Here is a 25873-nt window from a genome sequence, read left to right on the forward strand (position 1 = left end):
TAGCACCTCTGTTAAGTTTGTTTACATATGTTTCAGGATATCAATCCCAAGGGTGTTCTGTTCAGTGTATTTAGATAATCATAGGTCCACTGTGATTTCTCACTCAAAATAATCTGCATTTGCTGATATTTAAAACACCCAATGTAAATATTTTAGTCCTGAATACTCACCCGTCTCCAATAAAAAAGTATTCTCTTTCCTCTGTCTGCACAAGAATAACATTTTCAGAAGAGTGGATTGAAAAAAGTTCCTGAAGTATACTCCATTTGCGATGGTAATCTGGTCTTATGCACAATTCTATAATTCTGTTTAAATAAAGAGGAATATATTGAAGGCTAGCTTGAAAATCAAATATATTTGAAGTATTATAGTTATTGAATGCATTAATTACGCTTTAACAAGTAAAAGCAGTTATGAAATGTTAAAGACAAATCCCAACTTCTGTTGGAGCTGCATCATTCCAGGTTAAAGGTAAGTATTCTCTTGATTTAGACTTTTAAGTGACACAGAATTTGAGAGGGAAAGAGTTTTCATGTTGAAATGGTGAAACCCACTGGGTTGTGACCAATGTTTTCTTCAGGGACACTGATGGAAGAATGATTGCTAATAATGCCAACAATGAAGGCTAAGAATAGTAGATTGGGGTTTCTTTAGCCGGATGAGATTTGTCACTTATCAGCCCAAATCTGTATGTTTTAAGAAGGTATTGTCATAAGTGATAGGAGAAGAATTAGGTCAGTTAGCCCATCAAGCCTACTCCGCCATTCAATCATGGCCGATATATCTCCCCTAACCCCATTCTCCTGCCTTCTCCCCATAACCTCTGACACCTGTACTAATCAAAAATCTATCTCTGCCTTAAAAATATCCACTGACTTGGCCTCCACAGCCTTCTGTAGGAAAGATCTGTGGCATAGATTCTCCACCCACTGACTAAAGAAATATCTCCTCATCTCCTTCCGAAAAGAACGTCCTTTAATTCTGAGGCTATGCCCTCTAGTCCTAGATTCTCCCACTAGTATTGTGCTGTCTACAGAAGAGAAATGTCTGGTCTATAGCTTATTCCTGAACTAATCGCAGATGACTAGGCATGAATGAAACACCAAAAAGAGATTGTCAACTTCACACCCCAGAGGAATTCTGCACATGAGTAATGTTATCTGATTTTCGATAACCACAGCCACCTTGATTTGTATTAAGCAGATAGACACAAAATGCTGGAGTAACTCAACGGGACAGGCAGGATCTCTGGAGAGAAGGAATAGGTGATGTTTCGGGTCGAGACCCTTCTTCAGACTGGTTAGGGATAAGGGAAACGAGAGATATAGACAATGAAGAGAGATAAAGAACAATGAATGAAAGATATGCAAAAAAGTAACGACGATAAAGGAAACAGGCTGTTGTTAGTTGCTTTTTGGGTGAAAATGAGAAGCTGGTGCGATTTGGGTGGGGGAGGGTTAGGGAGAGAGGGAATGACGTGGCTATCTGGTTAGCGAAATCAATATTCATACCACTGGGCTGTAAGATGCCCAAGCGAAATATGAGATGCTGTTCCTCCAATTTGCGTTTAGCCCCATTCTGACAATGGAGGAGACCTAGGACAGAAAGGTCTGTGTGGGAATGGGAAGGAGAATTAAAGTGTTTAGCAACCAGGAGATCAGGTAGGTTCAGGAGGACTGAGAGAAGGTGTTCAACAAAATGATCGCCCAGTCTATGTTTGATCTCGCCGATGTATAAGAGTCCACATTACATGTGACACAGCCATTTCCCTCTGGCCTCTATTGGTTTCAGCTTTTTTTACGGCTATTCAATGTTTTCATTGGGTAAAAGTTGGCAATGTCCTTTCCTCGTGCGCTCAGGTTTTTCACAAAATTCATGAGTATACTGGGAGCAAGTTAATTTAAATCCAGCAAGAATAGTAGGAAGTTGGAGAAGAGAAGAAAGGCATATTTACTGTTCGAGAAAAGGACAAAAAAATATATCATAGGTGTTTTGTCAGTGTGTTTCCTTTCTGTAACCTGCTACATTACAGCTACACAACTAATTAACAGAGGCTTTACACTCGAGTCTTGGGTTCAGCCATTTTAAATCAGGATCAGCTTGGCTACAGCCTGATGGCTATATCCCCGGTACTGCACCACCGGGTGCGCTATTCCCATAACAATAGGAGCTATGACTTTTTAGGATCCGTAATTTGTTCCTGAAGTAGAGAACGAATCATTCGTATTGTGCCCTTTGTGGGTAGTGCAAATATTGAAAATTGTTAGAGGTACCATTCTCAACTGACACAAAGTTAGCAGTGCCTTTAATATTGCTCTCTATTTGCAAAAGTAGTTTGACTAGCCAGGCAAATTAATGAAAGGCGCATTATTCCAAAGTGTATAGACAGTGTTGCAGTGCTAGTTTTTTAGATGTCGGAGCTGTCACTGGTGCCAGAGCGGCTGCTGGTAAATTCCCCGCTAGATAAAATTCCCCACTGTTTATTTTGGCTTTTTATTTTACAGAGATGCTGGAGCGGCGCTCCACTGAGCTCCGACACCACTGCACCCCTGTGTATAGGTATTGTACAAAACAACTGGAGACCTTCAGTGCATCAAAAAGAATCAAAAATGAATTAAGGAATGCAGTGTTCTTACTTTCTTATAGATATTTCTCCACGTGAAGGTAATTTCCTGCTTCTTTCTTTTTTTGAGTAGTAAAACAAGATGTATTCATCTTTTGATTTTGCCAGTACAAAATATCGCTTTTTCCATGATTTCTGAGAAAATTAAAAAAAAAGTTTAGCCTGAATACTACCAAACCAACACCAAGAATAAACACAATATAAATACAATTTAAAAATATGTGCGGTTGGTTGGCAGCAGTGTGATAACAGGCCATTACCGACGAGGATATGTCATGAAGATTAACTTTAGCAAATGTAAATCTTACATCATGTTGAAGTAAGTAGATCATATGTGTTCATATTTTTGTCTAATAGTTCTTGTTCTTAGGCAGTCCCCTGGTATTGAGAATGACTAGCTTTCACTCAGGATTTATGGGTTCTTAAATAGGTGAGGAACCCCATTTGGAAACTATGGACCGTTCCACAGATGGGCAGAAGGTGGCAAATAGGGAGTAGAAACATTGAACTGCAGACGCTGGTTTATAGCAAAGGTAGACACAAAGTGCTGGAGTAACTCAGCAGGCTTTTGGTAGGTAGGGAGAAGATTTGTGAGATGATGTGCTCCTTTCCTACTAATGCAGGCTTTTCTTGTGGCCTCTTGATACACGGCCTTGAGGTTTGTCAATACCATCCTGAGTAAGCATTCCTTGAGGGGATTTTACAGGAGAAAAGAACATTCAAATAGACATACTTTGAGGACATTTTGCAGTGGAACGAGGTTTTTGTGTAAAGTGGTTACCCCTCAGGTTCTTATTAAATTTTTCCTTGAACTTCCTGCTGATTGTGTAAACATTTCCAATATTACATTATGTTTATATGGATTGTTATTTAGGAATTAGCTTTACTTGCAAAACCATCAATATCTTCATGAGTGCATAAAAAAAATCTAATTTCGAATATATTTCAATTATTATTCTGAATGTACCTTTTGTTCAAACAGAAGCGGAGGTGGTGATTTTATTAAATACCCCTCAAAGTAAATGTCCTCTTTCTTGATGATATTCTCGGTGTAAAATACTGCAGACCGGGCTCCTATTATGAAACATGGTAGTATCATTTTAACTGTATTTCATCAGATAAGTCATGTTAATATTATAAGAAATATATTATATATTATAAACATGAAATCAGTGCAAACACTACTCACAAGGAGTGAACAGAGTAGTGTATAAAGTGTCTCAATGATTTACTTTCATGATAGTGCAGTTTATAGTCATAAATGATAGGAGTAAAATTAGCCCATTTGGCCCATCGCCTACTTCCCCATTCAATCATGGCTGATCTATCTCTCCCTCCTAACGCCATTCTCCTGCCTTCTCCACATAACCTCCGACACCTGTACTAATCAAGAATCAATCTATCTCTGCCTTAAAAATATCCACTGACCTGGCCTCCACATCCTTCTGTGGCAAAGGATTCCACAGATTCACCACCCTCTGACTAAAGAAATTTCTCCTCATCTTCCTAAAAGAAAGCCCTTTAATTCTGAGGCTATGACCTCTAGTTCTAGACTCTCCCACTAGTGGAAACATCCTCCCCACATCCACTCTATCCAACCCTTTCACCATTCTGTATGCTTCAATGAGGTCCCCCCTCATTTTTCTAAATTGCAGTGAGTACAGGCCCAATGCCATCAAATGCGTATCATAGGTTAACCTACTCATTCCTGAGAAGCAAGGGGTGGGACACTACTAATCTTTAAACTTCCAAAGGTACACAATGCAAGTTCCATTACAAAACCATTTAATTTTTTTATGTTGCATTGCACTGATAAAATGTCCATGTTGGAATAGTCTGGAATTGCTAATGCAGATAGCTTATCATGAAAGGTTTTACCCACTCCCAAAAATTTCAGTCCTGTTCACAAATGAGATAATCAATTCTTTTTTGAAGCATTAGTCATCCAGAATGAGAGCCAACTCCTTTGGGGCAAATTTCTTGCATGCAACTTTCTTGCATGGGAGAAGGTTTCTTTTTCTTCACCAGTCACGTTCACATTGTTTTAGTCAAATCATTTGAGTGTTGGATTACAACCCAAGCTAAGTAATGCAATCATGCATGGGTAACTTAAAAAAAATGGAAGTCATTTGAAAATGTAAAATGCATACCTTTTTTATTCATTTTTCAAAAAAATCTTCGCAATCAGGAAGGGTCTGCTTGGAGAAAAATAAATCACACGAGTCAAACTCCACTTGAAATTGCAATGAAGCAAAATAAAAATGCAGTTTGAAAGAAGTATTTAAATCTTATTGAAACGTACAAGATTATTAAGGGGTTAGACATATTAGAGGCAGGAAACATGTTCCCAATGTTGGGGGGAGTCCAGAACCAGGGGCCACAGTTTAAGAGTAAGGGTTAGGCCATTTAGAATGGAGATCAGGAAATACTTTTTCAGTCAGAGAGTTGTAAATCTGTGGAATTTTCTGCCTCAGAAGGCAGTGGAGGCCAATTCTCTGAATGCTTTCAAGAGAGAGCTAGATAGAGCTCCTAAGGATAGCGGAGTCATGGGGTATGTGGAGAAGGCAGGAATGGGGTACTGATTGAGAATGTCAGCCATGATCACATTGAATGGTGGTGCTGGCTCGAAGGGCCGAATGGCCTACTCCTGCACCCATTGTCTATTGTCTAAGTATCTCAAGCCCTATTCAGTGCCAAAATGTCAGTGACGGCAGCACATCACTAAAGAACAGAACCTTCTATTGGCTCTTTGCTAACACTCACAAACACTATGAATTGACCTTGGATATCTTTCAACTTTAATGTTTAAAAATAGAACTTTATTAGTTTCATCCCACAACCCGAGTGGATTCCATTTAAGATCAGCTCTACCTGATGACAGATGGGGAAAAATATGTCCTTGGGAATTAAAACACACGAGCCCAAGTAGAAGTCATGACTGTGTAGCCAGGCACAACTCCAGCAGCATCTTTAAATTCACTGTGATACCACTATTGTTGGACGGATAATGGGTCGTGATGAGTCAAAGTACAGGACGGAGATTGATAATGGTGCCAGAACAATAATCTTGCTCTCAACGTTAGAAAGACAAAGGAGCTGATTGTGTCCAAAAGAACTGCAGATGCTGGTTTACACTGAAGATGAAGGGTCTGAAGAACCCTGAAGAAGGGTCTTGACCTGAAACATCATCTATTCTTTTTTTCCAGAGATGTTACCTGACCCGCTGAGTTACTCCAGCATTTTGTGTCTATCAAAGTAGCTGATTGTTGACTTCAGGAAGGGAGAGCTAAGTATTTGGTGGAGAGAATCAGCAACTTCAATTTTCTAAAGATCTGTCCTGGGCCCAGCACATCTTTGCAATCACAAGGAAAGCTCATCAATGCCTTCACTTTCTTAGAAGATTAAAGGGATTTGCCATTAGCAACATGCCAAATCCCCTCAATCTCCTTCTGCAGGTATACAGTAGAGAGCATACTGACTGGTTGCCTTAAGGCCTGGTTCAGTAACTTGAACACCTTGGAATGAGGAAGCTATAATATTGCCTGGTCCTTCATGGGGATTAACCTCCCTGCCATCGAAGGGATCTGCAGGAAGTGCTACATCAAAAAAGGCAGCTAATATCATTAATGACCCACACCAACTTGGCCACACTCTCATCTTGTTGCTACCTTCAGGAAGAAGGTATAGGAGTCTGAGAACCTTGCCCTCTAGTTTCAAGAACACCTTCTTCCCAGGAAACGACTGGCTCTGGAGTTTAATTCAGATGAATATGAGGTGTTGAATATTGGGAAGTCAAACCAGGGAAGGACCTTGGCAGTGAATGGTGGATGATGGGGATGTTGTAGAGCACAGGGATTGGGGAATACACAATTCCCTTTAAATGGCATTGCTGGGAGAAAGGTTGGTGAAAAAGGTTTTTGGCACACTGGCCATCACCAGTCAGGGATTGAGTATGGAAATTGGGAGGTTATATTACAGTTGCACTAAACATTGGTAAAGCTGCACTTGAATTGCTCTGTTCAGCTTTGTTCAACCTGCTAATGAAAGATGCCATTAAGATGGGAACATTTATGGGGATGTTGCCAGGATTTGAGGGCTTGAGCTATAGGATTGGGCAGGCTAGGACTTTATTCCTTGTAGTGCAGAAGGTTGAGGTAATAGAGCCTTACAAAATTACAAGGGTAATGGATAGAGTGAACACAACATCTTTTTCCCAGGGCAGGGGAATCAAGAAATATAGATTTAAGGTGAGTAGGGAAATATTTAATAGAAATATGTGGGGTAACTTCTTCACACAGATGATGGTAGGTAGATATATGGAACAAGCTTCCAGAGGAAGTACTTAGGGCAGGTGCAAAAACATTTAAAATACATTTTGGACAGGTACATGGATAGTAAAGGTTTAGAGGGACATGGGCCATACACAGGCAAATGGAACCATCTCAGATGGAACATTTTGGTCTGAATGGACGTGCTTGGGCCGAAGGACCCATTTCTGTGATGAATGACTCCATGATTCTTGAACCACACTGCACGATCCTGAGGACAACCCAACCTCAGCAACCCATTCTATTCCGGACTTTGTTTCGGTCGTACTCCATACTTCAGCTATTACGGTTACCTGGTACAACTGATTATTAATTTATGGTATAATTCATCATTCCATATTAAGGACGTACCTTTAGAAAGGATATGAGGAGGGATTTCTATAGTTAAAGGGTGGTGAATCTGTGGAATTCATTGTCAAAGATAAGTTACTGGGTATTTTTAAAGCGGAGATTGACAGGTTCTTGATTAGTAAGGGTGTCATAGGTTATGGAGAGAAGGCAAGAGAATGGGGTTGAGAGGGAAATATCGATCACCCACGATTGAATAGTGGAGCAGACTCGATGGGCCGAATGGTCTAATTCTGCTCCGATGACTTTATTTTATAGTTTAGAGATACAGCATGGAAACAGGCCCTTTGGCCCACCGAGTCTGCACCGACTAGCGATCCCACTAATGTTATAGAAACATAGAAACTATGTGCAGGAGTAGGCCATTCGGCCCTTCGAGCCTGCACCGCCATTCAATATGATCATGGCTGATCATCCAGCTCAGTAACCTGTACCTGCCTTCTCTCCATACCCCCTGATCCCTTTAGCCACAAGGGCCACATCGAACTCCCTCTTAAATATAGCCAATGAACTGGCCTCAACTATCCTACACTAGAGACAATTTACAATTTCACCGAAACCAATTAATCTACAAACCAGTGTGTCTTTGGAGTGTGCCGACGTGAGCTTATATTTATTTGTTGTGTTATTGCGTTCTTGGGTCAATAAAACTACAGCCAGTAAGAATGTCATTGTTCAGGTCCAGGTGCATATGAAAATTAAACACTTGCCTCTCTTTCAATCCTGGGCAGTTGGAGTCTTGCGTTATGGAGGAACTGCACAGCGGCGGCTGCGATTACAGACCGGGAAGTGTTTGCCGGCGAGGGATTGATTGCCCCGGTGCATTTAGTAACAACCGAGGGCCAAAGATCAGCTCACAACCCGTAAATAAGCTGGCGGTTTGGTCGCCTACTGCAAATCATCCGCAGCCGGGCGGCGGCCGATGGATGAGTCAATGCAAAGCAACGGGGACGTGAGAAATAGGTGAAACAGGAAGTAAATGAAGGGACGGCATCGCACTGGGAGCTGGCATGGACTATGGGCCGAGCGGCCTCCACTGAGGTAATAATACGCAGCAATGTCATAAAACATACAAATCAGAGCAAATAGAAATACATTTACACGAGTGCACACAGTGTTGTTTTTGACATTGATTAGTTTCCCCGTTAACTTTACTATTTTGCAAGAACGCCAAATACCTTCAGTCGGGATTTGCACCCTGAATCCAAGTTTCCAAGCTGCGTGTAAACAGGCTGTGGGTGTGTTCAGCGAGCAGTTACAGACGCCAGTGTCAAGCGCACTGCCTGGTCTACTATCCCTGACGCCACTGTAACCGCACTGGCTCCTCTGGCATTGGTCCACACTCGCCCTCTCCCTCGCCCTCTCCCCAACCACCACCTCCGGCTGCCTAGGAGATCGCTTGTGGAGGCGCACTCATCACCCTCTCTGGTGGCTCCCAGTGCCTCTGTGTCTACACCACGCTCAGTCTGCGCGCTGCTTGCACAGTTAAACTCACCTTGCAAATCCCGAGCCAAGTGTTTCGTGTTCAGGTGGAACGAGGCTGTCTGGAACCAAAAAAATGCTGACCCCGCCTAACTCTGGGGCTGGTCTGACTGTGTGCCACAGAGCTAAAGAGCTAAAGATCCACACAGCTAAAGATCCACTACACCTCAAAAAGGGGAAACCATTCGACCCGTGTTGGCAATCTGTGGAGTAATCCACTCGCGTTCATTTATTAGAGAGATCCAGCGTGGAGACGGGCCCTTCGACATACCGAGTCGGCGCTCACTACGACCACCCGTGCAATAGTTATGTCCCACACGCTAGGGGCCATTTAACCTACAAACCTGCAACCTACAAACCTACAACCTTTAGGATTTGGGAGGAAACCGGAGCACCCGAAGAAAACCCACGCAGGTCACGGGGAGAACGTACAAACTCCACACAGACGGCACCCAAGGTCAGGATCGAACCGGGTCTCTGGCGCTGTGTTGCATGTTTTTAATGCACCATTTATTCACCCAATAAAAACGATTTATTTAACTGGCAATCATAAAATTATCTCTCCCTTCCCCTCTCTCCTCCCCTCTCCCCATAACGCCCTGTAAGTTATTCGCAACCATCTCCCCAAAGGTCGTTTGAAAGTCCTGACTAATTCTGCGTCCAGTACTTTTATCTGTCAGACAGATGTGATACAACCGCAGATACACTTAGCTTCTTAATCGTACCGGGGCTCGGATTGAAAGCAAATTTATCCCGAACTTTATCCACGATTACCCAATTGTTATGGAGAAACTTCCAACACACAAAGCACCATCTACTACTAAAGATAGACACACGATGCTGGAGTAACTCTGCGGGACAGGCAGCATCTCTGGATAGAAGGAATGGGTTACGTTTCGTGTTGAGACCCTTCTTCAGACTGAGAGTCAGGGAAGAGGGAGGTACAGAGATAAGGAAGGGTAAGGTGCGAAAACTAGACATCAAAGGGGACACTGTTCAATGAAAATGTAGAATAGATCATTATTAGCTATGAGAAGATGACAACGAAGCATGCAGAGATAACATTTAACCTGGGGGACAGTCCGACTGGTCAGAGAACTAGGAAGGGGGAGGGATGGAGAGAGAGGGAACGCAAGGGTTACAAAGTTAGAGAGGTCAATACCATCAACTATTTATTGATTCTGTGTTTTGCCCCATTATTTAATTTGTGAAACATTTACAATTGAAATTAAATTCTGCCTTCATTTTTGTCCGGGGTCATTCTATTTCTATAAAAAGGAGACACAGGGTTCTGGAGTAAAACTCAGCGAGTCACTCCAGTACTTGGTGGCTTTTTGTTTTGCAAAGTAGCATCTGCAATTCCCTGTGTCTCCATTCTGTTTGTAAAGTCCACTAAAACCCTGTGTCCCTTCGTGAGGAGTTAACAATTGGAAGTAATGACTTACTGTGTGTACTTGGAGTCTTTGACTTTCTTCACTGTGGCCGGTGGGGGGTCCCGCAGTTACAATCCAATGTCTCGCTTCGCCAGTAGTGTGGAGCCGGCAGAGTCGTTGTGATGATCTTCACTGTGGCCAGACTTTTTAAACAGACCCAAAGGGGCATTCCATCCGGAAATCACGCACCGCGGTGTTTTTCTTGCCTCTCCCATATGCAGGCGGGGACTTTTCATTCACGGTAAAACAAAATCCGTAACCCGTGGACGGGTGATTTGGTCACCACTATTAACGAGCGAAAGGTGCAGTTTCGACGCATCCAGGAATCCTGCGGGAAGGAAGGGAGACCAATAAATGAAATGGTTTAAAAGTTCCAGTCATAGTTTTGTGAACTCGGGAGCGGCCAGAATCTCCTTTCAGGTATCGCATGGGCTTCCTTGAGGTTTGATTATGGTCTGAGGAGACCATAGAGTCATGGAGCCACACAGCGTGGACTCAGGCCCTTCGGCCGAACTATCCCACGCTGGCTGACATCCCACCTCTGAAGAAGGGTCTGAAGAAGGGTCTCGACCAGAAACGTCACCCATTCCTTCTCTCCCGAGATGCTGCCTGACCTGCTGAGTTACTCCAGCATTTTGTGAATAAACACATTCGATTTGTACCAGCATCTGCAGTTATCTTCTTATCCCACCTCCCAGCTTTTACTTCACATCCCTCTGAACATATCCTATCCATGTACCTGTCTAAATGTTTCCTTAAACATTGTGATACCACCTGCCTCAACTACCTCCTTTGGCAGCTCGTTCCATACACCTACTTCCATACACCTGCCCCACGGGTTCCTACTAAATCTTCCCCCTCTCACCAGTCAGGCCAATATCAATCAGGAAAAACTTCCTTCCTTCCACTTTTGGCCAAGTCAACTTCAATGGTTGAGTGAAACATTCTTAGGTGCCTCTGCACAGAAAAAAAAATCCTCAAAGAGCAAACTGTGGAAAGTCTGGAACAATGGAAAATTAAGAAAATTCAGCAGATGAGAGGGAACCAGTGCTGCCTTCAGTGCCTGGAGATGTTGACCAAGCTGCAGAGTACAGCCATCATTCTCTGCAACATCACCTTCACACATGATCAATGTATCATTTGCGTGCAAATTAAACTATTGCAGACCACTACATTCATGATAACAATAGAACATTACACGTGAAGTTGTTGGATGTCCTAACCATTACTGACATTTTTTGCTGGGAATATTATTGACTTTGAATCCAAACTTCACCAAACCGAGGTTCCCTTATTGTGCCGTGTAAGTGACCGTCCTGGAATGTAGGATTTGTTATAACTCGTGGTATCAGTTGTAACATCAATGCCGACCATATGCCCATGAAAAGGTTAGAGGGGGGCAGTCTATGACAATTTATCTATTTGAGTTTTGTTGTACAATACCAACTAGGTCATGAAGGGAGTTTCCACTGGTGCAAACAAAAATGGTCAGAGCTTCCTTCTGTAATCTGCCACCAACTATTTGAGTTGAGTTTTGTTTATTGCCACTGGTACAGTGAAATAGTTTTGTTGCGTGCTAACCAATCAGCGGAAAGACAATACATGATTACAATCAGACAATCCACAGTTTACAGATTGCATAGTTAAAAGAATGGAGCGATAGTAATGTGTGATTGTCCGTATATTGTAGTTCGGGAACGGCTCCTGTATGGTCTCTGATGAGATTTTTTGTTGATAATGGGAGACAGACACTTGCTTGGAAATGGGGTTTGGAGTCTCTCCCTCAGTAATTTTCTTTGAATGGACCCATGATTGTGGCATATCTTCCATCTTGCATTGAATTGGTGTGATGGGTTTGTGAAGTTCTTGATGGAGATTTCCCTTCCTTTAAATCTGAGACAACTATGTTCAGCAGTTTTGTTATCCTTTTGATGGTAAATGTATATGTGACCGGTTACAATGACACCTCCAGTGTTGACTCTCTATCCATGTAGGTTCCCATACCCCATCATGTAGTAGACCAAGGTCTCTTGCTTTCCATGTGGTTTCTATGGGCTTCAGTGAACATATCTTCACCTTTCAGTCTGAAGAAAGAGCCCAACCTCAAATGTCACCTATCCACGTTCTCCAGCAGGATGCTGCCTGACCCGCTGAGTTATTTTTAAAAATCAATTTGTGTCTTCTTTTTGTAAACAAGCATCTGCAGTTCCTTGTTTCTATATCTTCACCTTTTCCTTGGTTCCAAATGGTGGTGGTGGACTGTCCCCATTATAAGCACTGTCCTTGAACAAGAAACCACCGAAAGCACCATCCTTCAACAATAAACCTCCTGTATTCGATGGAGTGATCCCTATGGCTGATAATGGAGCAAGAAGATAAAGCCACACATGGTCATTTCAGTATATTGGTACTCTAGTCGGATTGAAATTGTTAATTAAGGAGGTGGCGCCGTACATTACAGCTGCACCAACAGCCTGTCTCATCTTTTCTTCTTTGTTTTGGTCTGTGTTTGTATGTTTTAGTGTACCTTTAGTTTTTGTATTATGTGGGGAGTGGGGGTTGGGGGAAACCTTTTTTATCTCTTTCCTCGACGGAGATGCAACTTTTTCATCATATCTCCATCTGCACTGCGGGTTTAACATCGTGGAGCTGGTGGTCCCTTTGTTAGGGATCGACTGCAGGAGCTCCATCTGCAGAAGCTTCGACCGACCCATCGCGAGAGCTTTGATCGCCCTGATGCGGGAGCTTCGATCGCCCCGACTGCAGAAGTTTTGATTGCCCCAACCCGCGGGAGAAAAGGAGGAAAGAAGGTAAAAGTTATTTGCCTTCCATTATAGTGGGAAATGTGAGGTCGCCGAAAAAACAAGATGGACGTGTTGCCTGCACTGGAGAGGACTCGGAGGGACTGCCGTGAGTGCAGTGACCTCGGTGTTTTGCGGGGACATCGCACCATGAGGACATCTCGTAGTCTGGTGCGAGTGTGGACGGCTTTCTGACTGTTCAGGCAGACAGGGACTGCAGAGAGAGTGACAGCGGTCGGCACAACTCTGGTCACATCACAGTGAAGGAGCGTGTGTGTGGCCCGGGCATTGAACTGATGGCTGTGGATCTCTGCTTATGCTGCGTGTCCTGAGGATTCTCACACACCGTTGTGGTGGCTGTTTAATTTTGATGTGGTTATGTATCTTGTTGCATTTTTGTATGTCTGTTGGCAAGTCAAATTCCTTGTATGTTTACGTACTTGGCTAATAAATTAATCACAATTACAATTACAATTAATTACAATTAAAAAGGAGGAGTAAATAAAATGTTCCATTATCCTCACATTTACTCTTGGAGATTCAGAGACTTTGCAGCAATATTAACAGACACTGACTGCACTATGATCAGAAGTCAATACATTACTGTCAAAGTCCTATTAAATTGTACTTTCCGGCATTTGTCCTACTTTGATAAACCATTAACACAAAGAAATATTGTTTTCTTTATGCTTAGAACACACCTGTGTTGGCACTAATGATGATACAAAACTTACTGGTTTTGCAGATAGTGAAGATGGTTATGAATTATTACAGCAGGATCTGGATCGATTGGCCAGGTGGGTGGAGGAATGGTTGATGGAATTTAATACAGGGAAGTGTGAGGTGTTGCATTTTGGGACATCGAACAAGGGCAGGACCTACAGAATAAATAGTAGGCCTCTGGGTAGTGTTGTAGAGCAGAGGGATCTCGGAGTACAGGTGCAAGGTTCCTTGAAGGTCGAGTCACAGGTAGATAAGGTGGTCAAAAAGGCTTTTGGCACTTTGGGCTTCATCAGTCAGAGTATTGAGTATAGACGTTGGGAGGATATGTTGCAGTTGTATAAGACATTGGTGAGACCGCATTTAGAATATTGTGTTCAGTTCTGGCCACCACATTATAGGAAAGATATTGTCAAGCTTGAAAGGGTTTAGAAAAGATTTACGAGGATGTTGCCAGGACTAGAGGGTGTGAGCTATAGGGGGAGGTTGAGTAGGCTGGGTCTCTATTCCATGGAGTGCAGGAGGATGAGGGGTGATTTTATAGAGGTGTACAAAATCATGGGAGGTATAGATCGAGTAGATGCACAGAGTCTCTTGCCCAGAATAGGGGAATTGAGGACTAGAGGACATAGGTTCAAGGTGAAGGGGAAATGATTTAATAGGAATCTGAGGAGTAACTTTTTCACAGAAAGGGTGGTGGGTGTATGGAACAAGCTGCCAGAGGAGGTAATTGTGGCTGGGACTATCCCATCGTTTAAGAAACAGTTAGACAGGTACATGGATAGGACAGATTTGGAGGGATATGGACCAAGCGCAGGCATGTGGGACTAATGTAGCTGGGACATTGTTGGCTGGTATGGGCATGTTGGGCCAAAGGGCCTGTTTCCACACTGTATCACTCTATGACTATGACTTTACTTCCTGGATGCATGCAGAACATGCAAATTTGCAATCTTCCTGAATCAATATTAAATCCAACAATTTCAAGTAATGTGCTTTCTCTGTTTGTCTCAGAACTACCCAGCTCTCTTATTGATCATTCACCTGTGCTGTTAACCTAATTTTTCTTTCTCCATTATCATCAACATATGACTTAACATTTCATAGCTTTTGTGTGTTCCTTTGTATATTTTCTCTTTCTCCAACTGCCCTCATTAACCTACCAACCAAATGGCTTCATCAACAGCCTATCACAATGATAATCCTGAACATAGTTAGAATTATTTCCTTTGCCGATCCATCTTTTCCTCGGCCTCTCTGTAGCTTAAAAGTAAAATTTTCTCTCTTACAACCCAATGGTATGAACATTGAATCCTCCAACTTCCTCACGTCACACATTGTTTTCTCTCTTTCCTAGTTTCAATGATCAGTCTTCAACCTGAAGTGTCTTGTCCTTCTTTCAACAGATGCTGCCTGATCTCCGAGGCTTTGGCACCATTTTCTGTTTTTATTTCAGATTCCCAGTATCTGTTTTCAGTCACTGTTCATTGCAGTTTGGGCCAGTAATTAAAAAACAAAGACTTGATGTATTGATGTATCTCCTTTGACAACATTGTGATATTCCAAAGCACTCAAAGTGTACTCTCTATTATTATGTTGGTTGAGTTTAATATTTAATATTTAATGATATTCGTGAGTCAAGATAATAACAGAATGCCTCGACTTGTTTCAACAACAGTGAAAAAGCAGGTTTGTCAGCTTACTGGAATGTTGAAAAGCATTGTTCAACAGACATCTATTAAAAACCTAGTGACTCCCACCGACATCTACTACAAACCTACTGATTCCCACAGCAATCCTGACGTCACTTCTTCCCACCCTGTTCCCTGTACCCCCTACTCCCAATTCCTCCGTCTACGCCGCATCTGCGCCCAGGATGAAGTGTTTCATACTCGGGCATCAGAGATGTCCTCATTCTTTAGGAAACGAGGGTTCCCCTCTTCCATTATAGATGAGGCTCTCACTAGAGTCTCCACTATATCCCGCAGCTTCACTCTTGCTCCCCCTCTCCCCATTCGTAACAAGGATAGAGTCCCCCTTGTCCTCACCTTCCACCCCATCAGCCGTCGTTTACAACAAACTATCCTCCAACATTTCCGTCACCTCCAACAGGATCCCACTACTGGCCACTACTCCCCATCTCTACCCCTTTCTGCTTTTCACGGAGATCGTTCCCTCCATAACTCCCTGGTCCACTCGTCCCTTCCTACCCAAACCACCCACTCCCCAGGTACTTTCCCCTGCAACCGCAGGAGATGCAACACCTGTCCCTTTACCTCCCCCCTCGACTCCATCCAAGGACCCAAACAGTCTTTCCAGGTGAGGCAGAGGTTCACCTGCACCTCCTCCAACCTCATCTATTGTATCCGCTGTTCCAGATGTCAACTTCTCTACATCAGCGAGACCAAACGCAGGCTCGGCGATCGTTTCGCTCAACACCTTCGCTTAACCAACTGCCTTAACCAACCTGATCTCCCGGTGGCTCAGCACTTCAACCCCCCCTCCCACTCCCAGTCTGACCTTTCTGTCATGGGCCTCCTCCATTGTCATAGTGAGGCCCAGCGCAAATTGGATGAACAGCATCTCATATTTCTCTTGGGCAGTTTATCCAAGCCAGTTTATCCAGTCACTGAACAGTTATTGTTTGTTTTCTGGAGGTGGCATTTAAAACAATATTTCTTCAAAATTGTTGTTATTTTTTCCTAATTTTATTGACGGACATAATTTGCCATAATTTTCTATAACAGAGTGTGTGCTTTTACACAGACTTATCCTGGCTTCCTACTCAAAACAAAGTTACCTATTACTGTAAGTTACTGAAAATACCAGCAGACAAATGCATGAAAAGGAAGCTGAGAAACTCAAAACCAGACTGTTCAATAGACAATAGACAATAGGTGCAGGAGTAGGCCATTCGGCCCTTCGAGCTAGCACCGCCATTCAATGTGATCATGGCTGATCATTCTCAATCAGTACCCCGTTCCTGCTTTCTCCCCATACCCCCTGCCTCCACTATCCTTAAGAGCTCTATCTAGCTCTCTCTTGAATGTATTCAGAGAATTGGCCTCCACTGCCCTCTGAGGCAGAGAATTCCACAGATTCACAACTCTCTGACTAAAAAAGTTTTTCCTCATCTCTGTTCTAAATGGAACCCCTTATTCTTAAACTGTGGCCCCTGGTTCTGGACTCCCCCAACATTGGGAACATGTTTCCTGCCTCTAACATTTCCAACCCCTTAATAATCTTATACGTTTCGATAAGATCCCCTCTCATCCTTCTAAATTCCAGTGTATACAAACCTAGTCGCTCCAATCTTTCAACATATGACAGTCCCGCCATTCCGGGAATTAACCTAGTAAACCTACGCTGCACACCCTCAAATTTGGAGACCAAAACTGCACACAGTACTCCAGGTGCGGTCTCACTAGGGCCCTGTACAACTGCAGAAGGACCTCTTTGCTCCTATACTCAACTTCTCTTGTTATGAAGGTCAACATTCCATTGGCTTTCTTCACTGCCTGCTGTACCTGCATGCTTCCTTTCAGTGACTGGTGCACTAAGACACCCAGATCACGTTGTACGTCCCCTTTTCCTAACTTGACACCAACTTGACAAATAATAATCTGCCTTCCTATTCTTACCACCAAAGTGGATAACCTCACACTTATCCACATTAAACTGCATCTGCCATGCATCCGCCCACTCACACAACCTGTCCAAGTCACCCTGCAACCTCATATAATCTTCCTCACAGTTCACACTGCCACCTAGCTATGTATCATCGGCAAATTTGCTAATGGTACTTTTAATCCCTTCATCCAAGTCATTGATGTATATTGTAAATAGCTGCGGTCCCAACACCGAGCCTTGCGGTACCCCACTAGTCACTGCCTGCCATTCTGAAAGGGACCCATTTATCCCCACTCTTTGCTTTCTGTCTGTCAACCAACTTTCTATCCATGTCAGTACCCTACCTCCAATACCATGTGCTCTAATTTTGCCCACCAATCTCCTATGTGGGACCTTGTCGAAGGCTTTCTGAAAGTCGAGGTACACCACATCCACCGGCTCTCCCCTGTCAATTTTCCTAGTTACATCCTCAAAAAATTCCAGTAGATTAGTCAAGCACGATTTCCCCTTCATAAATCCATGCTGACTCGGAATGATCCTGTTACTGCGATCCAAATGCTCCGCAATTTCGTCTTTTATAATTGACTCCAGCATCTTCCCCACCACTGATGTCAGACTAACTGGTCTATAATTTCCCGTTTTCTCTCTCCCTCCTTTCTTGAAAAGTGGGACAACATTAGCTACCCTCCAATCCACAGGAACTGACCCGGAATCTATAGAACATTGGAAAATAATCACTAATGCGTCCACAATTTCTAGTTCAGGTCAAGTGTACTATTAATCTATACCTGGAAGGATTTTGAAGGGAACAATTGGTCTGGAAGAAAGAGTGAATGAATTCTAGTCAAATCAAGTACAGAAACAAAGATAAAAATTACAAAGGGGTGAACTGGAAAAGGTGCAGAGAAGATTTGCGAGGAAGTTGCCAGGATTCGAGGGCCTGAGCTAAAAAGAGAGGTTAAGCAGACTATTCCTTGGAGGGCAGGAGGATGAGGGGGTGATCTTATAGAGGTGTACAAAATCATGAACGGAATATATTGGGGAGATGCAGAGTCTCTTGCCCAGACTAGGGGAATCAAGAACCAGAGGACATAGATTTAACGTGAGTGGGGAAAGATTTAATAGGAACCTTGAGTGGTAACTTTTTCACACAGAGGGTGGTGTGGGTGTATGCAACGAGCTGCCGGAGGAGGTAGTTGAGGCAAGTAATATTGCAACTTTTGAGAAACATTTGGACAGGTACAAATTGCAGGAAAAATGTTCCCAATGTTGGGCGAGTCCAGAACCAGGGGCCACAGTCTTACAATAAAGGGGAGGCCATTTAAAACTGAGGTGAGAAGGAACTTTTTCACCCAGAGAGTTGTGAATTTGTGGAATTCTCTGCCACTGAAGGCAGTGGAGGCCAAATCACTGGCTGGATTTAAGAGAGAGTTAGATAGAGCTCTAGGGGCTGGTGGAATCAAGGGATATGAGGAGAAGGCAGGCACGGGTTATGGATTGTGGACGATCAGCCATGATCACAATGAATGGCGGTGCTGGCTCGAAGGACCAAGTGGCCTCCTCGTGCACCTATTTTCTATGTACATGGATAGGACAGGTTGAGAGAGATATGGGCCAAACGCAGGCCGTTGGGACAAAGTGTAGATAGGACATGTGGGTCGGTGTGAGCAAGTTGGGCCGAAGGGCCTGCTTGTTGCCGGTAAGGGGACAAATTCTGTCCTGGTGCTGCCCTTCATTGTTTTTGAAGAGGAAAAAAGCGACATGGCGGGTGTGAACTTACATGTCTGATTTTACCAACGTGATAATTACAAAAGATGTAGGCCATCTGAACTCGGTGTTTTATTGGGGAACTTTAACATGATCACTTTTGACATTAATGACCTTCTCAGGGAAGTGGAATATCCTTTCTTCTCACAAAAAAAACATGAGACAGTGTTGAAAAGTGAAAAAGGGTAAATGCTGGAAATAAAAAGAGACTGCTCAAAATACTCAACAAGTTAGACAGCATCAATTGAAAGAGCAATTTAGTTACATTTCCACACCAATCATTGTCTGCTGTGAGATCCTTAACCTGCAAAGACAACACTGTTTCTTTCTGATGATTTGCTAACACACTTCCTAGGTACTTTGAAATTCAGTTTTTTACTCTTTATGTGAGAGGGAAATGTAACTGGCAGTAAATGTAAAATCAAACAGGCCTCTGCAGACATTGCAACTGCCCTGATGTGAATTAGTGGGGATTGGGTAGAGGCAAAGAGAAGGTAGAACATTCAGGTCAGATGACATAGATGGCTGTGGAAAATGGTTAATATAAAACTAGGGAGATGGTGGTGGTAACTGGGGAGTGAGCTGGTGGAGCCAAATGGTGGCAAAGGAAGAGAAATTGTTGGCCGCCCATGATTTTTGAACATTGGGTAATTACTTTTTAAACTTTTTTCCTTGCTTGTGGCCTTAAAGCCCATCCCTCTCAAGTGGAGTCTGAAGAAGGGTCTCGACCTGAAACGTCACCCATTCCTTCTCTCCCGAGATGCTGCCTGACCCGCTGAGTTACTCCAGCATTTTGTGTCTACCCTCTCAAATGGACGTGTTCACCTTGATTTTAAACTTGCATTGCTACATAAGGAATATGGGGAAATGGCGAGTATGAATTTTCTGATGTTATGGTGGACGCAGATTCAATAGCAATTTTTAAGAGGGAATGTGATGTAAGCGATAAAGAAAAATTTGGAGGGCTACAAATAAACTAATTGAAAGCCTTTCTAGGAACTTGCATGGACACAATGAATCAAATGGATTTCAATCCAACATGGAATTTTTTGCAGATAGATTTTCAATGTAAAAATTGCTATGACTCTGCTAAGACAGGTTAAGCTAGTCAACTATTAAACCAGGATCTTCTTAGTATGTACGATTATGCAAATAAATTAGTTTCCATTGTGATGTTAGGTGACGTCCTTTAAATTTTATTCTATTTTAAACAATTTGTTTTGTGAAGATTGCAAACAATTATTGTTACTCATAATTCATTGCAATTCATTGCCAAAATGGTGCAAACCACAGATGAATGATTCTTAGTTTTGGAGACAGAAGCCTTGATTTCCCTGAAGGTTTCTGCCAATGCTGTGAAGAGCTGGTGTCAGTTCCCCATAGAAGTGGGCGACACGTTGGCGCAGTGGGTAGAGTTGCTGCCTTACAGCGCCAGAGACCTGGGTTAGATCCTGACTACGAGTGCTGTCTGTATGGAGTTTGTACGTTCTTCCCATGAACGTGTGCGTTTTCTCCCGGTGCTCCAGTTTCCTCCCACATTTCAAAAAGCATATGGGTTTGTAGGTTAATTGGCTTCTGTAAATTGTAAATTGTCCTTAGCATGTGTAGGATAGTGTTAGTGTTCGGGGATCGCTGGTTAGCATGGACTCGGTGGGCTGAAGGGCCTGTTTCCGCACCATACCTCTAAACTAAGACTAAAGTGATGGGAAACTCAGAAGGGCGGCAGTGGTGCAGCGGGAGAGCAGCTGCCTTACAATGCTAGAAACCCAGGTTCAATCCTGACTACCGGCGCTGTCTGAATGGAGTTTGTACATTCTCCCTGTGGCTGCGTGGGCTTTTCCCAGGTGCTACGGTTTCCTCCCACACTCCAAAGACATGTAGGTTTGTAGACTTTGGTAAATAAAAATCATAAAATTGTCCCTAGTGTGTAGGATTGTGGTAGTGTACGGGGTGTTTGCTGGTCGGCGGAGACTCACTGGGCCAAAGGGCCTGTTTCCGCGCTGTATCTTACAAATCTAAAGAAAAGTCTAAACTCTTGCACCAACGTACATGGGTGCAGAAGTCATGAATTTCCTGATTGCACTCCAATGTTGGATTCCTTATGCAGTCTAGTGTAGTGTGTCAACACCCAGAGATTCTCTGGTAATTACGTTGGGAAATCTGTCTCAAGCTGAATCTGTTACAAGCTTCAATGTGTCCATTTATGTAAATAGGCTAGAGCAGCTGGAAGGAAGAGAATTTCAGATGATTGAGTTAGCAAATGAATTTAGCTGCTTGAAGGCGCTGCATATTTATGGGTGCAACAATTCAATTGCTGGTTCCAAATAGCTCCACTGTTGCATCACAAGGGATTTCACTGGCTGGCTCATCCCACTATTAGGGTAATTAATTGGAAGTGGGGAGAATCTTGTAGAAATTTAGATTTTCGCACACACTTAATCGTTTTCAAGCCATTAAGGCAGTGATGCAAAGTAATGAAAAGGAACTGCAGATGCTGGTTTATACCAAAGATAGTCACAAAATTCCAGAGTAACTCAACGGCTCAGGCAGCATCTCTGCTGAAAATAGACAGGTTATGTTTCAGGTTGGGATTCTTCGTCAGACTGTATGTTTTACAGAATAACACATTGAAGGGTAACGTTTCTGACGTACCTTGCATTCAGTGGGTGGAGGTTGCAAAAGTAGACACGTGTGTAGGTTCCTGATTTCATTGTGAGCTTGATTTTAATTGGGTCAGCTTGAGGAGTCTAGGTTTTACCATACAATATTTTCATTATGTAACTCAAATTTTGACCTAGTTTAAGTGTTGCATACAGTTCCTTTCATCATGCTCAGGGTGCATGTACAGCGAACATTCCAAACATTATGACCAATGACAGGCGAAGTGAATAACATTGATTATCTTGTTGCAATGGCACCTGTCAAGGGGTGGAATATATTAGGCAGTAAATGAACAGTCAGTTCTTGAAGCTGATGTGTTGGATGCAGGAGAAATGGGCAGGAGTAAAGACCTGAGCGACTTTGACAAGGACCCGATTGTTATGGCCAGACGACTGGGTCAGAGCATTTCTGAAACGGCAAGGCTTGTTGGGTGCTCCCGGTCAGCAGTGGTGAGTACCTACCGACAGTGGTCCGAGGAGGGACAAACCATAAACCAGTGACAGGGTGTTGGGCGCCCAAGGCTCATCGATGCACGAGGGCAACGAAGGCTATCCCGTCTGGTCTGAACCGACAGAATGTCTACTGTGGCACAAGTCACAGAAAATTTTAATGGTGGTCACGGGAGGAATGTGCACAATACACAGTGCATCGCACCCTGCTGCGTCAGGGCCGTCTTTACAGCATTATGGGCCCCGGGCAAAGCAGTGTACTGGGGCCCCTACGACAACTACTCACAGGAATAAAAATGTAAATGGTCGATAAAATGGGCCCCCTATGCTCGTGGGGCCCCGGGCAAATGCCCATCAGGCCCATGCGTTAAGACGGCCCTGTGCTGCGTATGGGGCTGCACACGGAGAACCAACAGCATATTAGGCAGGTGGTCATAATGTTTTGGCTCATCAGGTCATAATGTTTTGGCTGATCGGTGTATATCCTTGAGATTATCAGGTTAGTATTTGCTGAGACACTGAGTCAAATGTGTGCGGCATCTTTGGAGGGAATGGCGAGGGAACCCTTCTTCAGATTGATTGTAGTAGGGGGAACTGCAGTGGAACCTTGTTTATAGCTTATCCTTTTAGTCACCATGTTTACCTAACAGAGCTTTCACTTAAAGTAACCCCAGCATTCCCTCTCTCTCTATCCCTCCCCCCGCCCATCGCACCAGCTTCTCATTTTCACCCAACAAACAGCTAACAATGGCCTGTTTCCTTTATTACCGTTACTTTTTTGCATATCTTTCATTCATTGTTCTTTATCTCTCTACATCTTCTAAACCTCACGTTTCCCTTTCCCTTGACTTCAGTCTGAAGAAGGGTCTCGACCCGAAATGTCATCCATTCCTGCTCTCCAGAGATGCTGCCTGTGCCGCTGAGACAACTGAGGAAATTCAGAGTGTCTCTGAGGATCCTTCATTGCTTCTACTCTGGGGCTGTAGAGAGCATCCTGTCCGGCAACATTACAGTCTAGTTTGGGAACAGCTCTGCCCAGGACAGGATGGCCCTGCAGAGAGTAGTGCGTTCGGCAGAACGCACCATGGGAACTACACTCGTCCCCCTGCAGGACCTATACATCAGGAGGTGCAGATCCAGAGCAAGCAAGATCATGAGGGACCCCTGCCACCCCAGTAACGGACTGTTCCAGATGCTACGATCAGGCAAACGCCTCCGCTGTCACGCTGCGAAAACGGAGAGGATGACACGGAGCTTCTTCCCACAGGCCATCAGGACTGTCAACTTTTATAACCCCAGAGACTAAATTTTTGTCGACACTAATAGTAACTTATTAACTTTATTTATATGCTGTAACTGTAATTCTTTTTTGTGCACAACCCGCAGGCATTGCCACTTTCATTTCACTGCACATCGTGTATGTGTATGTGACAAATAAATTTGACTTGACTTGAGTTACTCCAGCTTTTAGTGTCTATCTTGGTTTGAACCAGCATCTGCAGCTCCTTCCTGCACCTTTACCTCACACCTTCTTGCAGCTTGATCAGCTTTGTCTGGCCTCCCTTTTTCAGTTTTCCTCTGTCGATCACAGTCGATCTGGGTAAGTGAATTACTGGAAGCATCACTCACTTTACCTCACTTTATTTAATATTTTTAATTGTTAATTAATTTTTTATTGCATCTTAATAAACTTGATTAAAAATAGAAATTTAAAGCTATTTTAATAGTGTTTAATCATCACTGTTGGGGTAAAGTGTAAAAACAAGACATCAAAGGGGATGGGATCATGGAAAAGGTAGAATAGATCATTGTTACCTAGGGGAAGATTTTAAATTAAATTGTATCCTTGTATGTTCCTAATTAAATGTTATCTTTGCAGGCTTCGTTGTCATCTTCCCCAGCTAACAATGATCAATTCCTTTATACCTGGCGGACTGGTGCTCTGATAACAACCTGTCCCTAAATACCACCAAGACCAAGAAGCTGATCATCAACTTCCGTAGGTCACACAACGGGGAATACGCCCCGATCTTTATCAACGGGGACAGTGTGGAGAGAGTGTCCAGCTTCAAGTTTCTGGGCACTCACATTTCGGAGGACCTAACATGGTCCAATAACACTGCTGCGCTGGTCAAGAAGGCACAGCAACGACTGTTCTACCTAAGAACCCTGAAAAAGTCTGGTCTACCCCAACAGCTGCTGACGACCTTCTACCGCTGCACCATAGAGAGCATTCTAACACATGGCATCCCTGTGTGGTATCTAAGCTGCACGGAGGCAGAGAGGAAAGCCCTTCAGCGGGTAGTCCATGGAGCTCAGAGGACCATCGGAACACAGCTGTCAGCCTTGGAGGGCATCTACAACACACGATGCCTCAGAAAAGCCACCAGCATCCACAAAGACTCTTCACACCCGTGCAACAGTCTGTTCGAACTTCTACCATCGGGCAGACGATACAAGGCCTTCTACGCCCGCACCTCCAGACTCAGGAACAGCTTCATCCCCAGGGCCATAGCTGCTATGAACCGGTCCTGCTGAGCCGGATGGTCACATCGCACAGTGAACCGGCACAGATCTACTTGCACTTTATTCTCTTTTAAAACTGTTCCAATTTGTTTCATTGGGTTGTTTAAATTAATACTGACTAGCTAATTAATTTATTGCATCGTATGGGAGGCACATTCCCAATCTCGTTGTACCCCTGTACAATGACAATAAAGATATATTGTATTGTATTGTATTCTACACTTTCCGTGACCTTCGTCCCCGTTGACGTCTCATTTTTATACCTTACCCTTCCATATCTCTGTGTCTCCCCCTCCCCTGACTTTCAGTCTGAAGAAGGGTCTTGACCCGAAGCATCACCCATTCCTTCTCTCCAGAGTTACTTCTGTCCCACTGAGTTACTCCAGCATTTTGTGTCTATCTTCTGTGTGAACCAACATCTGCAGTTCCTTCCTACACACTAAAACATCTCTGTATATCAAAGACATTTAAAAACTGTCACAAAGCATCGGAGACTTTGACAAAGCATCGGAGTCTCTGCCCCCAGCCTGTCAGGATGTTATAGGAATGTGGGGAAGGGGAGGGAATTCAGAGTGCAGATTGAGGCTTAGTCACCCCAGGTAATGCTACACCTCACCAACGATTCTAGGATCAAGAAGCTCAGGATGTCTGGACTCATACATGCACACATGGTTATTATGTGTGTGAATAAAGATTGGGGGATTATTCTGAGCAGCAGGTCTATTGTATATCGGCTATACAATTGACTTAGGTATGGAACAACGAAAGGTTTAAGGATGCTGTGCTGCATTAAACTATATTTATGCACTGAATATGGTTCACGTTACTGGCTCCATCTATTGATAAATATTGCAACAATCATAAAGTCTTGCATGATTATGAATTTTATCATTGAGGTAAATAGCAAAAAAAATATTTTGGATCATAGGTTTAAAGAACAAAATGAATCATCTCAAAGGCTGTTTTTTTTAACAGAATGCAGAAACAAATCTATGGTCACTCATAATAATCCCAAAAATAATTTGGTTTCAGATTGGTTTAAATATGGGACTGGTGCATGTGTTTGCTGACATTTATGCGCAATTACAATTAAGGAGAACTTTAT

The 25873-nt window shown here is 43.3% G+C and overlaps 1 protein-coding gene across 2 annotated transcripts in view; it reads right to left on the reverse strand.

The window, feature by feature from the left end:
- The window catches only part of LOC144600944 (pleckstrin homology domain-containing family S member 1-like), a 35405-nt gene extending 26764 nt beyond the window's left edge, over nucleotides 1-8641 (reverse strand). The window contains exons 1-5 of one of the 2 annotated variants that reach the window (XM_078412837.1): nucleotides 8478-8641; nucleotides 4774-4818; nucleotides 3591-3697; nucleotides 2637-2758; nucleotides 171-305 (exon numbers count right to left, since the gene is read on the reverse strand). In XM_078412837.1, the coding sequence (XP_078268963.1) occupies nucleotides 171-305; nucleotides 2637-2758; nucleotides 3591-3697; nucleotides 4774-4786 (377 nt within the window). In that variant the 5' untranslated portion in view covers nucleotides 4787-4818; nucleotides 8478-8641. Of the gene's footprint in view, nucleotides 1-170; nucleotides 306-2636; nucleotides 2759-3590; nucleotides 3698-4773; nucleotides 4822-8477 lie in introns of both variants that reach the window. The other variant, XM_078412836.1, reaches the window with a different exon arrangement.
- Nucleotides 8642-25873: the final 17232 nt, after the last annotated feature.

The sequence above is a fragment of the Rhinoraja longicauda genome, chromosome 16, assembly GCF_053455715.1.
Source record: "Rhinoraja longicauda isolate Sanriku21f chromosome 16, sRhiLon1.1, whole genome shotgun sequence".
Classification (NCBI taxonomy): domain Eukaryota; kingdom Metazoa; phylum Chordata; class Chondrichthyes; order Rajiformes; family Arhynchobatidae; genus Rhinoraja; species Rhinoraja longicauda.